The sequence below is a fragment of the Entelurus aequoreus genome, linkage group LG28, assembly GCF_033978785.1.
Source record: "Entelurus aequoreus isolate RoL-2023_Sb linkage group LG28, RoL_Eaeq_v1.1, whole genome shotgun sequence".
NCBI classification, from domain to species: domain Eukaryota; kingdom Metazoa; phylum Chordata; class Actinopteri; order Syngnathiformes; family Syngnathidae; genus Entelurus; species Entelurus aequoreus.
The window spans coordinates 31,174,885-31,192,384 of record NC_084758.1 but is presented as its reverse complement, the minus strand read 5'-3'; the positions used below and the strand labels follow the sequence as shown (position 1 = coordinate 31,192,384).

General features: G+C 39.1%; 2 protein-coding genes across 3 annotated transcripts in view; both read left to right on the top strand.

Annotated features, from left to right (window-relative positions):
* The window catches only part of asb5a (ankyrin repeat and SOCS box containing 5a), a 21,093-nt gene extending 8,683 nt beyond the window's left edge, over positions 1-12,410 (top strand). Inside the window, exons 3-7 of the mRNA XM_062039602.1 lie at positions 1,901-2,008; positions 2,078-2,228; positions 2,297-2,431; positions 4,565-4,756; positions 12,123-12,410. Coding sequence (XP_061895586.1) covers positions 1,901-2,008; positions 2,078-2,228; positions 2,297-2,431; positions 4,565-4,756; positions 12,123-12,250 — 714 coding nt within the window. The 3' untranslated portion in view covers positions 12,251-12,410. The remainder of the gene's footprint in view (positions 1-1,900; positions 2,009-2,077; positions 2,229-2,296; positions 2,432-4,564; positions 4,757-12,122) is intronic.
* Positions 12,411-12,636: 226 nt separating this feature from the next.
* Positions 12,637-17,500, top strand: part of spata4 (spermatogenesis associated 4) — a 5,129-nt gene continuing 265 nt past the window's right edge. Inside the window, exons 1-6 of one of the 2 annotated variants that reach the window (XM_062039804.1) lie at positions 12,637-12,747; positions 14,631-14,760; positions 14,941-15,059; positions 15,855-16,072; positions 16,142-16,219; positions 16,503-16,814. In XM_062039804.1, coding sequence (XP_061895788.1) covers positions 12,671-12,747; positions 14,631-14,760; positions 14,941-15,059; positions 15,855-16,072; positions 16,142-16,219; positions 16,503-16,585 — 705 coding nt within the window. In that variant the 5' untranslated portion in view covers positions 12,637-12,670 and the 3' untranslated portion in view covers positions 16,586-16,814. Of the gene's footprint in view, positions 12,748-14,630; positions 14,761-14,940; positions 15,060-15,854; positions 16,073-16,141; positions 16,220-16,502; positions 16,815-17,500 lie in introns of those variants that run through there. The other variant, XM_062039803.1, reaches the window with a different exon arrangement.

Sequence of the window (17,500 nt, the reverse complement as noted above, 5' to 3'; positions counted from 1 at the left end):
ACGTAATTGTTCATTTCTACTGTATTTAAAGGCCTACTGAAATTTTTTATTTTTATTTCAACGGGAATAGCAGATCCATTCTATGTGTGATCATTTCGCGATATTGCCATATTTTTGCTGAAAGGATTTAGTAGAGAAAATCGACGATAAAGTTCGCAACTTTTGCTCGCTGATAAAAAAAAGCCTTGCCTGTACCGGAAGTAGCGTGACGTCACAGGAGCTAGTATTCCTCACAATTCCCACAATGGAGCGAGAGATTCGGAGCGACAAAGCGACGATTACCCCATTAATTTGAGCGAGGATGAAAGATTCGTAGATGAGGAACGTTACAGTGAATGACTAGAGAGGCAGTGATGGACATATCTTTTTTCGCTCTGACCGTAACTTAGGTACAAGCTGGCTCATTGGATCACGTTGACTGTACACTCTCCTTTTTCTATTGTGGATCACGGATTTGTATTTTAAACCACCTTGGATACTATATCCTCTTGAAAATGAGAGTCGAGCACGCGAAATGGACATTTAAAGTGACTTTTATCTCCACGACAATACATCGGTGACACACTTAGCTACTGAGCTAACGTGATAGCATCGTTCTCAAATGAAGATAGAAACAAAATAAATAAATCCCTGACTGGAAGGATAGACAGAAGATCAACAATACTATTAAACCATGTACATGTAACTACACGGTTACAAATTCTCAGCCTGGTAAGGCTTAACAATGCTGTTGCTAACGACGCTAAGGCTAATTTAGCAACTTAGCAACCGGACCTCACAGAACTATGATAAAAACATTAGCCTACGCCAGCCAGCCCTCATCTTCCCATCAACAGCCGTGCTCACCTGCGTTCCAGCGATCGACGGCGCGACGGAGGACTTCATCCGTGGGTTTGGCGGCTAGCATCGGCTAGGCGTAGTAAGTAGTCCTTGTTGTGTTGCTGTAAGTATTGTACTTAGCCGCTAATACACCGATCGATCCCACCTACAACGTTCTTCTTTGCAGTCTCCATTGTTCATTAAACAAATTGCAAAAGATTCACCAACACAGATGTCCAGAATACTGTGGAATTTTGTCGAAGAAAACAAGAGGTTTTTGTATCGGGTCGATGGGGTCCAACCACTTCCGTGGATTTTGTGACGTCACGCGCATAAATCATATCCAAAGGAGTTTTTCAACCGGAAGTGTGGCGGGAATTTTAAAATGTCACTTTATAAGTTAACCCGGCCGTATTGGCATGTGTTTCAATGTTAAGATTTCATCATTGATATATAAACTATCAGACTGCGTGGTCGGTAGTAGTGGCTTTCAGTAGGCCTTTAATTAAAATATTTTAATATTACAAATTGCAGTACATTATTCTAAAATGTAATACAAATCTTTCAATTGTAATGGTTTGTTTAATTATGTCTTGGAACATTTCTGCTGTATAAATTAAGACATTTTAACATTTCACATTCGTAATACGATGATTTAGGTTTGGATTAAGATATTTTACCGTGTCATTAACCATTTACTGTATATAATTAAAATATTTCAACATGTAATTAACATGCATATATATATATAAATATATACATTTTTATTTTAATTTTTAAAATTTGTATTTTTTATTTATTATTCAAGATCTCTCACTGTTTATCAAAGGATAATTTGATAAGTGTTTTTGTTGTTTTTTAAGGTTTATTTCTGTACTATTCTAAATATTTTCAAATGGGAAGTATATATGTTTAATTTTTGGCACAAAAAGCCACAACATATTTCCCATAAAAACACCATTTCTATTATTATTGAAAGGATGGCACATGCAGTGTGGTCACCATGACACTGTATCACCTTTTATTGAGTGATTTGAGGAAAGGTCACGTGTGAGGTGTGTGTTTTGGCTTCCACCTGCAGGGTCACAATGTGAACGCCCAGACCATCGACCATGTGACCCCTCTTCACGAAGCCTGCCTGGGCGACCACGTGGCGTGTGCCAGAGCCCTCATCGACGCCGGCGCCAGCGTCAGTTAAAAAAAACACCAAAAAAAACCAAGCGTAAACGTGTTATAGAACTAACATCAATGTTTACAGGTCAACGCCGCCACGGTCGACGGCGCCACCCCGCTGTTTAACGCCTGCGCGGTGGGCAGCGTGGCGTGCACCGAAATCCTTTTAGAAAACGGCGCCAAGGCTCAAAGCTTCGTGCAGCGCCCGTCCGCCATCCACGAGGCCACCAGCAGAGGTGCACGGACGTCACGTTGACTGTACAAGGTGCAATAACACCGCCATAACGCCGGCCTTTCACTCGAGGTCATGACGGCTGCGTGGAGGTTCTGCTGACATGGGGTGCGGACGTGGACCTGGACATCCCCCAGCTGGGCACGGCGCTCTACACCGCCTGCGTGTGCCAGGAGCTGCAGTGCGCCAGGAAGCTCCTCAGGGAAGGTCGGACGTGCTTCTGACAATATCGAGTTAACGCACGAGTCGGCGCATTAAAAATCGAATCAAACTATTCTGCGTCAACATCAGGGGTGTCCAAACTGCGCCTCCGAGCTAAGATTTTAACGGCCCGCGGCACAATCGTAAACATTCTAATATTTGGCATGCCAGCTTTTTTGGGCTAATTTTGCAGGTTTGCACCTTAGCGTTAAATATGTTGTTACTTAACGAATGTTAGCATGTTAGCTTTGTTTTAATATAATTTTGTACGTATACTATATTAATATTAATAATAATAGGTTTTATTTGTAAAAAGCACTTTACATTGAGCAAACAACCTCAAAGTGCTACAGTGTATTAAAAAAAATTTAAATAAAAAAAATAAATAAATAGATAATAAAAAAAATAAAAACTAGAACAGCCTAATAGCTAGAACTAGTATGCATATATATTTTGGTAGCATTTCAGACAAATTATACACCTAATAGTAATATATTGTGTTACTTGGCGCAAATTACAGTTAACATTTTAGCATGCTAACATTAGCATGCTAGCTTTTTTTAGGTAATTTCGCAGGTATACCCCACAGCGTTAAATATTTTGTTACTTGTTTGTTTGTTAGCTTTTTTTTTAGTCTTACTTTGTTACTTGATGCATGCTAATGTTAGCAGGCTAAAATTGTAGACAAATTACACACCTCAGACTAATATATTTTGTTACTTGACGCACGTTACATATAGCATTTTACCATGCTAATATTAGCATGCTAGCTTTTTTAACAAATTTTGCAGGTATACACCTTAGCGTTAAATATGTTGTTACTTCACGAATGTTAGCATGTTAGCTTTGTTTTAATATAATTTTGTAAGTATACTATATTAATATTAATAATAATAGGTTTCATTTGTAAAAAGCACTTTACATTGAGCAAACAACCTCAAAGTGCTACAGTGTATTAAAAAAAATTAAAATAAAAAAAATAAATAAATAGATAATAAAAAAAATAAAAACTAGAACAGCCTAATAGCTAGAACTAGTATGCATATATATTTTGGTAGCATTTCAGACAAATTATACAGCTAATAGTAATATATTGTGTTACTTGGCGCAAGTTATAGTTAACATTTTAGCATGCTAACATTAGCATTTTAGCTTTTTTTTAGGTAATTTTGTTACTTGACGAATGATACCTGTTTGCTTGTTAGCTTTTTTCTAGTCATACTTTGGTACTTGATGCATGCTAATGTTAGCAGGCTAGCATTTTAGACAAATTACACACCTCAGAGTAATCAATCAATCAATCAATCAATGTTTATTTATACAGCCCTAAATCACAAGTGTCTCAAAGGGCTGTACAAGCCACAACGACATCCTCGGTACAGAGCCCACATATATTTTGTTACTTGACGCACGTTACATATAGCATTTTACCATGCTGACAATAGCATGCTAGCTTTTTAAACTAATTTCGCAGGTACACACCCCAGCGTCAAATATTTTGTTACTTGACGAATGATACCTGTTTGCTTGTTAGCTTTATTTTAAGCTCATTTTGTAGGTATACTCTTCAGTCATATGTTGGTACTTGATGCAGGCTAACATTAGCAGGCAAGCATTTTAAACAAATTACACACCTCAAAGTAATATATTGTGTTACTTGACGCACGTTACAGTTAACATTTTAGCATGCTAACATTAAAATGCTAGCATTTGCAGGCAAACACCTCAGTGCAAAATACTTTACAAATGACACCTGTTAGCATGCTAACGTTAGTATGTTAGCTTTTGTTTGTTTTTTTAGCAAATTTCGTAGGTATACACTTTATACATTTTAGACAAATTACCCACCTCAGGAGGAGTATATTTTGGAACTTGACGCAGGTTACAGTTAGCATTTTAGCACGCTAACATTAGCTTTTTTTAGCTAATCCAGCAGCTATACACACATGGTAATATTGTTAGCATGTTAGCTCATTTTGCTCATATTTTTTTGTTACTTGACGCTATCTGGACAGCGTGCTAACTGTTAGCATTTCAGTTTGGCATTCACACACAATTTCTACCGAAAATTGAATTTTTTTAGTTTTTGGAATAAAATCAATTTCGTCAAGTACGAATATTATTCTGTGCCTGGTCCAGGTGCCGACGTCCAAAAGGGCAAATCCTCGGACTCGCCGCTCCACGCGGCGGCAGAGAAGGACTGCACGGCAGTGGCGAAGCTGCTGCTGGACTTTGGCGCCGACATTAACGCCAGGAACACTTTGTGCCAGAGGCCAGTGGACGTGGCCCCGCCCAGCAGTCTAACAGAGAGCTTCCTGCTCCTCTATGAAGGTGAGCAAGGTGGATCCAGCAGAGGGATCCACCTTAAGTCCATACACTCAACCTTCGACAGCAGGGCGATGCTTTGACAAGACCTGACATATTCAATTGAATAGACTGCAAAGACAAGATACTTAACGTTCAAACTGGAAAACTTTGTTATTTTTTGCAAATATTAGCTCATTTGGAATTTGATGCCTGCAACGTGTTTCCAAAAAAAGCTGGCACAAGTGGCAAACAAGACTGAGAAAGTTGAGGAATGCTCATCAAAGACTTATTTTGAACATCCCACAGGTGAACAGGCTAATTGGGAACAGGTGGGTGCCATGATTGGGTATTAAAGCAACTTCCATGAAATGCTCAGTCATTCACAAACAAGGATGGGGCGAGGGTCACCACTTTGTCAACAAATACGTGAGCAAATTGTTGAACAGTTTAAGAACAACATTTCTCAACCAGCTATTGCAAGGAATTTAGGGATTTCACCATCTACGCTCCATAATATCATCAAAAGGTTCAGAGAATCTGGAGAAATCACTGCACGCAAGCCATGATATTACGGACCTTGGATCCCTCAGGCGGTACTGCATCAAAAAGCGACATCAGTGTGTAAAGGATATCACCGCATGGGCTCAGGAACACTTCAGAAAACCACTGTCAGTAACTACAGTTGGTCGCTACATCTGTAAGTGCAGGTTAAAACTCTACTATGCAAAGCCAAAGCCATTTATCAACAACACCCAGAAAAGCCGCCGGCTTCGCTGGGTCCGAGCTCATCTAAGATGGACTGATGCAAAGTGGAAAAGTGTTCTGTGGTCTGACGAGTCCACATTTCAAATTTTTTTTGGAAACTGTGGACGTTGTGTCCTCCGGAACAAAGAGGAAAATAACCATCCGGATTGTTCCAGGCGCAAAGTGTAAAAGCCAGCATGTGTGATGGTATGGGGGTGTATTAGTGCCTAAGGCATGGGTAACTTACACATCTGTGAAGGCACCATTAATGCTGAAAGGTACATACAGCTTTTGGAGCAACATATGTTGCCATCCAAGCAACGTTATCATGGACGCCCCTGCTTATTTCAGCAAGACAATGCCGAACCACGTGTTACAACAGCGAGGCTTCATAGTAAAAGAGTGCGGGTACTAGACTGGCCTGCCTGTAGTCCAGACCTGTCTCCCATTGAAAATGTGTGGGGCATTATGAAGCCTAAAATAGCACAAGGGAGACCCCCGGACTGTTGAACAACTTAAGTTGTACATCAAGCAAGAATGGGAACTAATTCCACCTGAAAAGCTTCAAAAATGTGTCTCCACAGTTCCCAAACGTTTACTGAGTGTTGTTAAAAGGAAAGGCCATGTAACACAGTGGTAAAAATGCCCTTGTGACAACTTTTTTGCAATGTGTTGCTGCCATTAAATTCTAAGTTAATGATTATTTGCCAAAAAAAAAAAAAAAAGAAATATCTTGTCTTTGCAGTCTATTCAATTGAATATAAGTTGAAAAGGATTTGCAAATCATTTTATTCTCTTTTTATTTACCATTTACACAACGTGACAACTTCACTGGTTTTGGGTTTTGGATTTTCACGGTAAAAGTCTGCCGACCAAGCAGCCATTTTCTTTTCTTTTTTTTTACAGTAAAATCTACGGGTAATGTTTTTACCAATAGTGTACCAAGGTAAAATTCTGCCATTGAGCTACCAGATTTGTTTTACAGTGTTTTACTGTCACTTGAAAAACAGTACCCTTTTTTTGTTTAATTTGTAATTTTTTTCTAGTTTCTTACAGTAAAAACCTTCTGACATTTTTACAGTGGATTACTGTAAATGGAAAAACCGGTAAAACTTATTTTCAGAGTAAAATTACCACGACCAAGTTGCCTGTTTTTTTTTTTTTTTATCAAAAATCTACAGTAGTTGTTTTTACAGTGCAGAAAAAAAACTATACCACTTTTGCTTTTACAGTAAAATTTGTAAATAAGCTGCCATTTTTTTTTACTGTAAAATTGACTGTCATTTTTACAATGCATTACTGTAAATTAAAAATATGCTACCATTTGTACGGTAAAATCCTGCTGACTGAGCTGCTAGTGTACCGTCAAATCTAGTGTCGTTTTTACAGTGCTTTACTGTAAATGGATAAACAGTGCCCCTTTTTTTTTTACAGTAATTTTTTGGCAACTGAGCAGCTACTACAGCTACTGTCGTTTTTACAATGCATTACTTTTCACAGTAAAATTCTGACAACTTTTTTTTTAATCGTAAATCTTGTGCTTTACTTGTCTTGTGATTGAGCTTCCACCTTTTTTTAAACCGTAACATCTACTGTCATTTTTACAGTGCATTACTGTAAATGGAAGGACAAAAAAAACGCTACCACTTATATTTTTACGGTAAAATTCTGCCGACACTGCTTCCAGTTCAAGGTGGTTTTGACTGTGCATTACTGTAAATGGAAAAAGGGTACACATTTTATTTTTTACAGTAGCCCAGCAGGCACAAGACGTTGATACAACGTTGATTATACGTACATATCCTTTAAAACTGACTTTGAAACAACGTTGCAAAATAGTTGTGTTTGTAAATTGAGACAACGTTGGTGTCCAACGTTGGATCCACGTTGTTGGTTGGGAAATTACAGATTATCAACGGTCAGATCAACGTCACAACCTGACATTGAATAAATGTCGTCAAAAAGCATGTTGTTTCAACGTTGTATTTGTGTTGTAGAATATTGGTTGGGAAATGACCAAATTTCAATGGTCAGATCAACGTCACAACCTGACATTGAATAAATGTCGTCAAAAAGCATGTTGTTTCAACGTTGTATTTGTGTTGTAGAATATTGGTTGGGAAATGACCAAATTTCAATGGTCAGATCAACGTCACAACCTGACATTGAATAAATGTCGTCAAAAAGCATGTTGTTTCAACGTTGTATTTGTGTTGTAGAATATTGGTTGGGAAATGACCAAATTTCAATGGTCAAATCAACGTCAGAAACCAACATTGATTAAACGTCAAAAATAATGTAGTTTCAACGTCAGGTTGGAGTTGGGATGTCGATGTTGTGTTTAACTAATTTATTAAACTAAAATATAGTATTTTTTTTTAACTCTTTAGGTCATGACTAACCCAGCAGGCACAAGACCTTGATACAACGTTGATTATACATACATGTGCTTTAAAACTGACTTTGAAACAACGTTGCAAAATAGTTGTATTTGTGAATTGAAACCACATTGATTGTCCGATGTTGTTGGTTGGGAAATGACCAAAATTCAATGGTCAAATCAACGTCAGAATCCAACATTGATTAAACGTCGTCAAAAAGCATGTTGTTTCAACGTTGTAGTTGTGTTGTAGAATATTGGTTGGGAAATGACCAAAATTCAAAGGTCAAATCAACGTCAGAACCCAACATTGATTAAACATTGTCAAAAAGCATGTTGTTTCAACGTTGTATTCATGTTGTAGAATATTGGTTGGGAAATGACCAAATTTCAACGGTCAAATCAACGTCAGAACCCAACATTGATTAAACGTCGTCAAAAAGCATGTTGTTTCAACGTTATGTTTGAGTTGTAGAATATTGGTTGGGAAATGACAAAAATTCAAAGGTCAAATCAACGTCAGAACCCAACATTGATTAAACGTTGTCAAAAAGCATGTTGTTTCAACGTTGTATTCATGTTGTAGAATATTGGTTGGGAAATGACCAAATTTCAACGGTCAAATCAACGTCAGAACCCAACATTGATTAAACGTTGTCAAAAAGCATGTTGTTTCAACGTTATTTTTGAGTTGTAGAATATTGGTTGGGAAATGACCAAAATTCAATGGTCAAATCAATGTCACAACCTGACATTGAAGAAACTTTGTCAAAGATCAAGTTCTTTCAACGTTGTATTCATGTTGTAGAATGTTGGTTGGGAAATGACCAAATTTCAATAGTCAAATCAATGTCAGAATCCAACATTGATCAAACGTCGTCAAAAAGCATGTTGTTTCAACGTTATTTTTGAGTTGTAGAATATTGGTTGGGAAATGACCAAAATTCAATGGTCAAATCAACGTCATAACCCAACATTGATCAAACGCAGTCAAAGATCACGTTGTTTCAACGTTGTATTCATGTTGTAGAATATTGGTTGGGAAATGACCAAATTTCAACGGTCAAATCAACGTCAGAACCCAACATTGATTAAACGTCGTCAAAAAGCATGTTGTTTCAAAGTTATTTTTGAGTTGTAGAATATTGGTTGGGAAATGACCAAAATTCAATGGTTAAATCAACGTCATAACCCAACATTGATTATACGTCGTCAAAAAGCATGTTGTTTCAATGTTGTATTCATGTTGTAGAATATTGGTTGGGAAATGACCAAATTTCAACGGTCAAATCAACGTCAGAACCCAACATTGATCAAACGTCGTCAAAAAGTATGTTGTTTCAACGTTATGTTTGAGTTGTAGAATATTGGTTTTGGAAATGACCAAAATTCAATGGTCAAATCAATGTCAGAACCCAACATTGATTAAACGTCGTCAAAAAGCATGTTGTTTCAACGTTGTATTCATGTTGAAGAATATTGGTTGGGAAATGACCAAATTTTAACGGTCAAATCAACGTCACAACCCAACATTGATTAAACGTCGTCAAAAAGCATGTTGTTTCAACGTTATGCTTGAGTTGTAGAATATTGGTTGGGAAATGACCAAAATTCAAAGGCCAAGTCAACGTCAGAACCCAACATTGATTAAACGTTGTCAAAAAGCATGTTGTTTCAACGTTGTATTCATGTTGTAGAATATTGGTTGGGAAATGACCAAATTTCAACGGTCAAATCAACGTCAGAACCCAACATTGATTAAATGTCGTCAAAAAGCATGTTGTTTCAACGTTATGCTTGAGTTGTAGAATATTGGTTGGGAAATGACCAAAATTCAATGGTCAAATCAATGTCACAACCTGACATTGAAGAAACTTTGTCAAAGATCAAGTTCTTTCAACGTTGTATTCATGTTGTAGAATGTTGGTTGGGAAATGACCAAATTTCAATAGTCAAATCAATGTCAGAATCCAACATTGATCAAACGTCGTCAAAAAGCATGTTGTTTCAACGTTATTTTTGAGTTGTAGAATATTGGTTGGGAAATGACCAAAATTCAATGGTCAAATCAACGTCATAACCCAACATTGATCAAACGCAGTCAAAGATCACGTTGTTTCAACGTTGTATTCATGTTGTAGAATATTGGTTGGGAAATGACCAAATTTCAACGGTCAAATCAACGTCAGAACCCAACATTGATTAAACGTCGTCAAAAAGCATGTTGTTTCAAAGTTATTTTTGAGTTGTAGAATATTGGTTGGGAAATGACCAAAATTCAATGGTTAAATCAACGTCATAACCCAACATTGATTATACGTCGTCAAAAAGCATGTTGTTTCAATGTTGTATTCATGTTGTAGAATATTGGTTGGGAAATGACCAAATTTCAACGGTCAAATCAACGTCAGAACCCAACATTGATCAAACGTCGTCAAAAAGTATGTTGTTTCAACGTTATGTTTGAGTTGTAGAATATTGGTTTTGGAAATGACCAAAATTCAATGGTCAAATCAATGTCAGAACCCAACATTGATTAAACGTCGTCAAAAAGCATGTTGTTTCAACGTTGTATTCATGTTGAAGAATATTGGTTGGGAAATGACCAAATTTTAACGGTCAAATCAACGTCACAACCCAACATTGATTAAACGTCGTCAAAAAGCATGTTGTTTCAACGTTATGCTTGAGTTGTAGAATATTGGTTGGGAAATGACCAAAATTCAAAGGCCAAGTCAACGTCAGAACCCAACATTGATTAAACGTTGTCAAAAAGCATGTTGTTTCAACGTTGTATTCATGTTGTAGAATATTGGTTGGGAAATGACCAAATTTCAACGGTCAAATCAACGTCAGAACCCAACATTGATTAAATGTCGTCAAAAAGCATGTTGTTTCAACGTTATGCTTGAGTTGTAGAATATTGGTTGGTAAATGACCAAAATTCAAAGGCCAAGTCAACGTCAGAACCCAACATTGATTAAACGTTGTCAAAAAGCATGTTGTTTCAACGTTGTATTTGTGTTGTAGAATATTGGTTGGGAAATGACCAAATTTCAACGGTCAAATCAACGTCAGAATCCAACATTGATCAAACGTTGTCAAAAAGTATGTTGTTTCAACGTTATGTTTGAGTTTTAGAATATTGGTTGGGAAATGACCAAAATTCAATGGTCAAATCAATGTCAGAACCCAACATTGATCAAACGTAGTCAAAGATCATGTTTCAACGTTGTATTCATGTTGTAGAACAGTGTTTTTCAACCTTTTTTGAGCCAAGGCACATTTTGTTCATAAAATAAAATACGAAGGCACACCACCGGCAGAAAGGGTTAAAAAATGAATCTCCACCAGGTTGTCATGCCTTATTTTGAGTTTGTTGTTGTTTCCTGTGTGTAGTGTTTTAGTTTCTGTCTTGCGCTGTTAATTTGGTGACCCTTCCTGTTTTGTTGGTGTTCTCCTGTAGCAGCGTCACGCCTTCCTTTGAGTTCCAATGCCCGCACCTGCTTTGTTTTGGCAATCAAGACTATTTAAGTTGTGCGTACTCTATCCTTCTTTGTGGGGACACTGTTGATTGTCATGTCATGTACGGACGTACTTTGTGGACGCCGTCTCCGCTCCACACGCTGTAAGTTTTTGCTGTCGTCCAGCATTCTGTTTTTGTTTACTTTGTAGCCAGTTCAGTTTTACTTTTGTTTTGCATAGCCATCCTTATGCTTCAGTGCTTTTTCCTAGCGGGACTTGCCTTTTGTTCATTTTTGGTTTAAGCATTACATACGTTTTACATACCAAAAAAGGTTGAAAAACACTGCACTAGACAACGGCACATTATTATAATTATTGATTTGCAAAAAATTTTTTTTGGCCCAATTAGGTGAAGTTGCTTAATTTCCCACGGCACACCAGACAATATCTCAAGGCACACTAGTGTGCCGCGGCACACTAAATACAACGTCATTTCCCAACCAATATTCTACAAGGTAGAATATTGGTTGGGAAATGACCAAAATTCAATGGTCAAATCAACGTCAGAACCCAACATTGATTAAACGTTGTCAAAGATCATGTTGTTTCAACGTTATGTTTGAGTTGCTCAACATCAGGACCTATTTCAACAAGTTCTCAACGTTGTTTCAATGTCCTGTGCCTGCTGGGAAGATTCTGCAAACCGAGCTGCCATATTTTGTTTAGTTGTTCACAGTGCATTACTGTAAAACGGACAAAACATTTACGAACACGGGTAACTATTGCTCTCGCCCTTTTTAGCCACGCCGCGACTGCTGAGTCAGCTGTGTCGTCAGTGCATCCGGAAGCGTGTCGGCCGGGACCGACTTCACCTCCTGTGCCACCTTCCCCTGCCTGGTCGCATCCGGAGCTTCCTGCGGTACCAGTGACGTCATCCCAAGTCCATTTGTTGCTGCATCGTTTGCGTGTATTCACAAATATTTGCCAAAGACAATAATGATCGTTTTACTAAAACACACTTTGTTTAGTTTTCGTTGTAGTTCATGTTGGATGTTGTTGAAATGAAAAAAATAATAATAAATACACATTTATAACCATATTAAACACTTTGCATTAAGCATTTTGGATGCACTCAGACCTTGTAGGCGCCACTTTCTGCCGCTAGAGGCCGCCCCAGCGCAGTTTGCCCCACGAGACAGAAGTGGTTGCCATGGGGACGAAACGACGGCGTCACGCGCGGGCTTTCGCTTGAGCCGTGTCGGCGACAATTAAAGGGATGACGTCATGACGTGTGGCTTGGACGGACCCCCCCCACCCCCGGGGAGCAGCCCCCGGCTGTCGGCGTGACAATGACGGCATTGCCCAGGGACGTGGTCAAATGGCTGCAGAGTCTAGAGCTGTCCGCGCAGGCCACGAACATCCGCAGGTAAACCCACGACTCCTCCCCACTGCGTGACTTCTACCGTGGCAAAAATAAATAAATAAAAAATTCAAAGTTTCTCTGTAATTCAAATTCTGTTCGTCTTTTAGTCCATTCTCTGCGGTAGTGAATGGACACATGGATGGATCGTTGTTTTTTTTACAATAAAAAAAAGTGGGTTTGATACGAGCTTGCAGGGGAAGGAGAAAAAAAAAAAAAAACCTGCCGCTGCATGTCCAGCAGAGGTCGCTGTCGCACAAATATCTTTTTCATACGGAAGGAAGGCGCTTTGATAAGATGTTATAATTGTTTATTAATGTGTAAAACTGAATTTGAAACACAATCCTGCAAGCAATATTTATAAACACTATGGCTTATAAAAAACAAATATTTAAAAGGGTCATAATAATAAATCATAATACATCTGGCGCTACTTTTCTGAGCATGCGCAGGTTTTTACCATATTACACTTAGAACTAGGGATGTCCGATAATGGCTTTTTGCCGATATCCGATATGCTGATATTGTCCAACTCTTTAATTACCGATACCGATATCAACCGATATATACAGTCGTGGAATTAACACATTATTATGCCTAATTTGGACAACCAGGTATGGTGAAGATAAGGTACTTTTTTTAAAAATGAATCAAATAAAATAAGATAAATAAATTAAAAACATTTTCTTGAATAAAAAAGAAAGTAAAACAATATAAAAACAGTTACATAGAAACTAGTAATTAATGAAAATTTGTAAAATTAACTGTTAAAGGTTAGTATTATAAGTGGACCAGCAGCACGCACAATCATGTGTGCTTACGGACTGTATTCCTTGCAGACTGTATTGATATATATTGATATATAATGTAGGAACCAGAATATTAATAACAGAAAGAAACAACCCTTTTGTGTGAATGAGTGTGAATGAGTGTAAATGGGGGAGGGAGGTTTTTTGGGTTGGTGCACTAATTGTAAGTGTATCTTGTGTTTTTTATGTGGATTTAATTTAAAAAAAAAAAAAACAACAACAACAAAAAACGGCAGACCGATATTATCGGACATCTCTACTTAGAACAGTAGTGAATATCCATTTAAGGATGGTGGTAAGTGAAAGGGTCCCCCTGATAACTGTCTTGTTATTGTTTTTAGGAATATGAGTGAAAAATACGTTGACGATATGTTGGAAATATGTACAAAAAGGGCATAAAACATTTTAAAAAACCTAAAAAAACCTTTATTTTGACCATTGCTAGGCCGCAAGCGCCCCCTCGAGGGCCCCCAAATGATATCTGTCCGTATGGGCCGTAGTAGTACTCAACTGTAATACACTTTTCTTCCACTTGTGGCGGTAATGACAATCTCTAACAAACAGAAGAAGTCTGTAGACGTTTCTTAAGCGCCACAAATATGACTAAAACGTTGAAGCTGCATTTTTATTTGCACTTAAATGTTATTGACAGTTTAGTTAAGAAAATTATTTATTATTAGTTTATTTATTTTAGCACATAATTGTGTATTTTTCGTCAGTTACTTAGGAGTCCCTTCTTATGCGGTATATTTGGTTGTTATTTATTGTTCTAATCAGCCTGACCTAAGGTTTATGTGTTAAATAAATAATAATATTTGTGATTAACAAATGCATTCATATCATTTGACAAGGTTGTAAACTGTCAGTAGGTTAGATAATTATTGAATATGATTAAAATTAAGAGTACGATTACTAATTCAGTGTTGTTATTTGAGTGGGACCCAGGCCCCTCAGCAGTGGAACTGTTGGGCCTTATCTATCTATCCATAATAATATATATACACACACACATACATACATTGTTTTTAGAAATATGAGTGGAAATATGTTGATTGATTGCAAATGCGGTTCCATCCACAGAGACTTTTCCAGTGGCTACCACGTGGCCGAGATATTTTCCCGTTATTATCCCAGAGAGTTCCAAATGCACACCTACAGCAAAGGCATTTCTCTTCCTGATAAGCAGCTGAACTGGAACAAAATACGACAGGTACGTGACGGAATGTTGGAAATATGTGCGATAAATACCTGATTCTAGCTCGTTTTGTTGTTTTTCTACACCTTTTTGACTCTGTTGCCAGTCGACAGAAGCACGCAGAGAAAAGCCTGACTATGCTAACGTGATGTGTTCCTCGCAAAGCTTCCGCCAATCAGAGCGTTGTCTCTTTAGTCCTTGCAGAGGCTGTGTCTGCTCTTGATGGACAAGATGGTGTACGGGACCATCCACTGTAAGGCGGGAGCGGCCGAGTTGTTGGTGCAGCACGTTTACACCATCCTGACCAAGAACAGGTAACACCCCCATTGGCTGCTCAACGTCTTTCAGGCTATGCCTACACTAAGCCGGATAACTCATTAAACAAATAATTATTTAGCCTATTCAGCCACACTAAACTATCGTTTAAGGTTCCCCTCCTCGGATAATTTTTTACACAGGTAAGTGTATTTCTTGAATCTCTGGCTCTTAGCTTTGTATGGACTCATTGATCGTTTACAAACCGAGTTTGGAGAGGAAGTGACGCCAGAAAGTGACGTCAGAAAGAACGCGCCACAGCCAGCTTCATAATAAAGCGGTTTTGTAACTCGGAGCTAAACACTGGAGATATAGAGGCGAGTCATCCAGACATTCCCGTGTTTCTCCTCGGCTGGATACTGAACAACATCAAAAGCAGACTGCCGAAGCTCAAGGGTTCAAAACAAAATATAACCACGTCATCCACATAAAAATGCAACGCAGCATCCGACACATTATCACAGAGATTATTTACACAGATAGAAAACAACATTGGACCTAATATGGAACCCTGAGGCACACTGGACTTATTGGGTTCTATTGGATAAGTATTTCGAAAACCACTTCATAGCATGCTGAGAAGGACCAATCCTGTGCAGGCTCTCTGCCAGAATGATACAGTCGACCGTATGAAACGTTTTTGAAAGGTCAATAAACACAGCTGCACAACCAACTGACACACCTAGCCAGCTTTTTTTCGCCATAGCGCCATCTGCTGCATGTGGTGGGTCACCGCACTACTTGGCGCCATTGCAAGCAAACGATTGAATAAGACGTTTCCGTCCGTCTTTCAGGATCCGAGCCGTTCAAAACCCAGATATGGACTTCAGCGACCAGAAGTACCAGAAGCTTCTCCCCTGGGTGGCGCGCCCCACGGCCCTCACGGCGGTGAACAGCAACGTGAGGGCCACGGAGATGAAGGCCTTGCCCGACTTGTACAGCAACCAGAGGAGGGCGGAGGCCATCATCAGCAAACACTTGGAGGAGAAGGCAGAGAAGCTGGCAGAGCGCGGTGAGACGCCGTGAAGATCAGCCACCGCTCCAACGCTCCTTCTCAATATGGAATGTGCTTCACCAACAGGACGTTTGATCAAGATGAGACGCAAACAGACGACATCGAGTGGAGATGAGAAGTACTCGTCTGGTGAGAACACACCAAGTAAGACTTTGTGATCAAATATTCAATATGATATCATTTATTACGCTTGTGCTGCCCTCGATATGTAGGAATAGTGATTAGAAATATGTTTACCCTAACACTCTTTCCTGATCAAATACTCTGAAAAACGTCTGCTTGTCCACCGGTTTATTGACCGTAAAAAGGGTAAATGGATAAATGAACAACAATAGTGTAGCAAACTACACTATATTGCCAAAAGTATTTGGCCACCTGCCCTGACTCACATATGAACTTGAAGTGTCATCCCATGCCTAACCCACAGGGTTCAATATGATGTGGGTCCACCTTTTGCAGCTTCAACTCTTCTGGGAAGGCTGTCCACAAGGTTGCGGAGTGTGTTTATAGGAATTTTCCACCATTCTTCCAAAAGCGCATTGGTGAGGTCACACACTGATGTTGGTGGAGAAGGCCTGGCTCTCAGTCTCCGTTCTAATTCATCCCAAAGGTGTTCTATCGGGTTCAGGTCAGGACTCTGTGCAGGCCAGTCAAGTTCATCCACACCAGACTCTGTCATCCATGTCTTTATGGACCTTGCTTTGTGCACTGGTGCACAGTCATGTTGGAAGAGGAAGGGGCCCGCTCCAAACTGTTCCCACAAGGTTGGGAGCATGGAATTGTCCAAAATGTTTTGGTATCCTGGAGCATTCAAAGTTCCTTTCACTGGAACTAAGGGGCCTAGCCCAACTCCTGAAAAACCACCCTACACCATAATTCCTCCTCCACCAAATTTCACACTCGGCACAATGCAGTCCGAAATGCAGCGTTCTCCTGGCAACCTCCAAACCCAGACTGGTCCATCAGATTGCCAGATGGAAAAGCGTGATTCATCACTCCAGAGAAGGCGTCTCCACCGCTCTAGAGTCCAGTGGTGACGTGCTTTACACCACTGCATCCCACGCTTTGCATTGGACTTGGTGATGTATGCCTTAGATGCAGCTGCTCGGCCATGGAAACCAATTCCATGAAGCTCTCTGCGTACTGTACGTGGGCTAATTGGAAGGTCACATGAAGTTTGGAGCTCTGTACTCTGTATGCGCTTAGCACTGCTCGTCTGCACCCTACTGGCGCAGAATGAGTCGATAACGCCAGCAATGGATGTTTAAATAATATCTAAACCAGGGGTGTCAAACTCATTTTAGATAGGGGACCACATGGAGAAAAATCTTTCTGTATGTACACCACTATAAACTACTACCACACTAATAATACACATTGCTATTTATTTGACACAACTCTTGTATAAACTTCTCATTTGCTGGT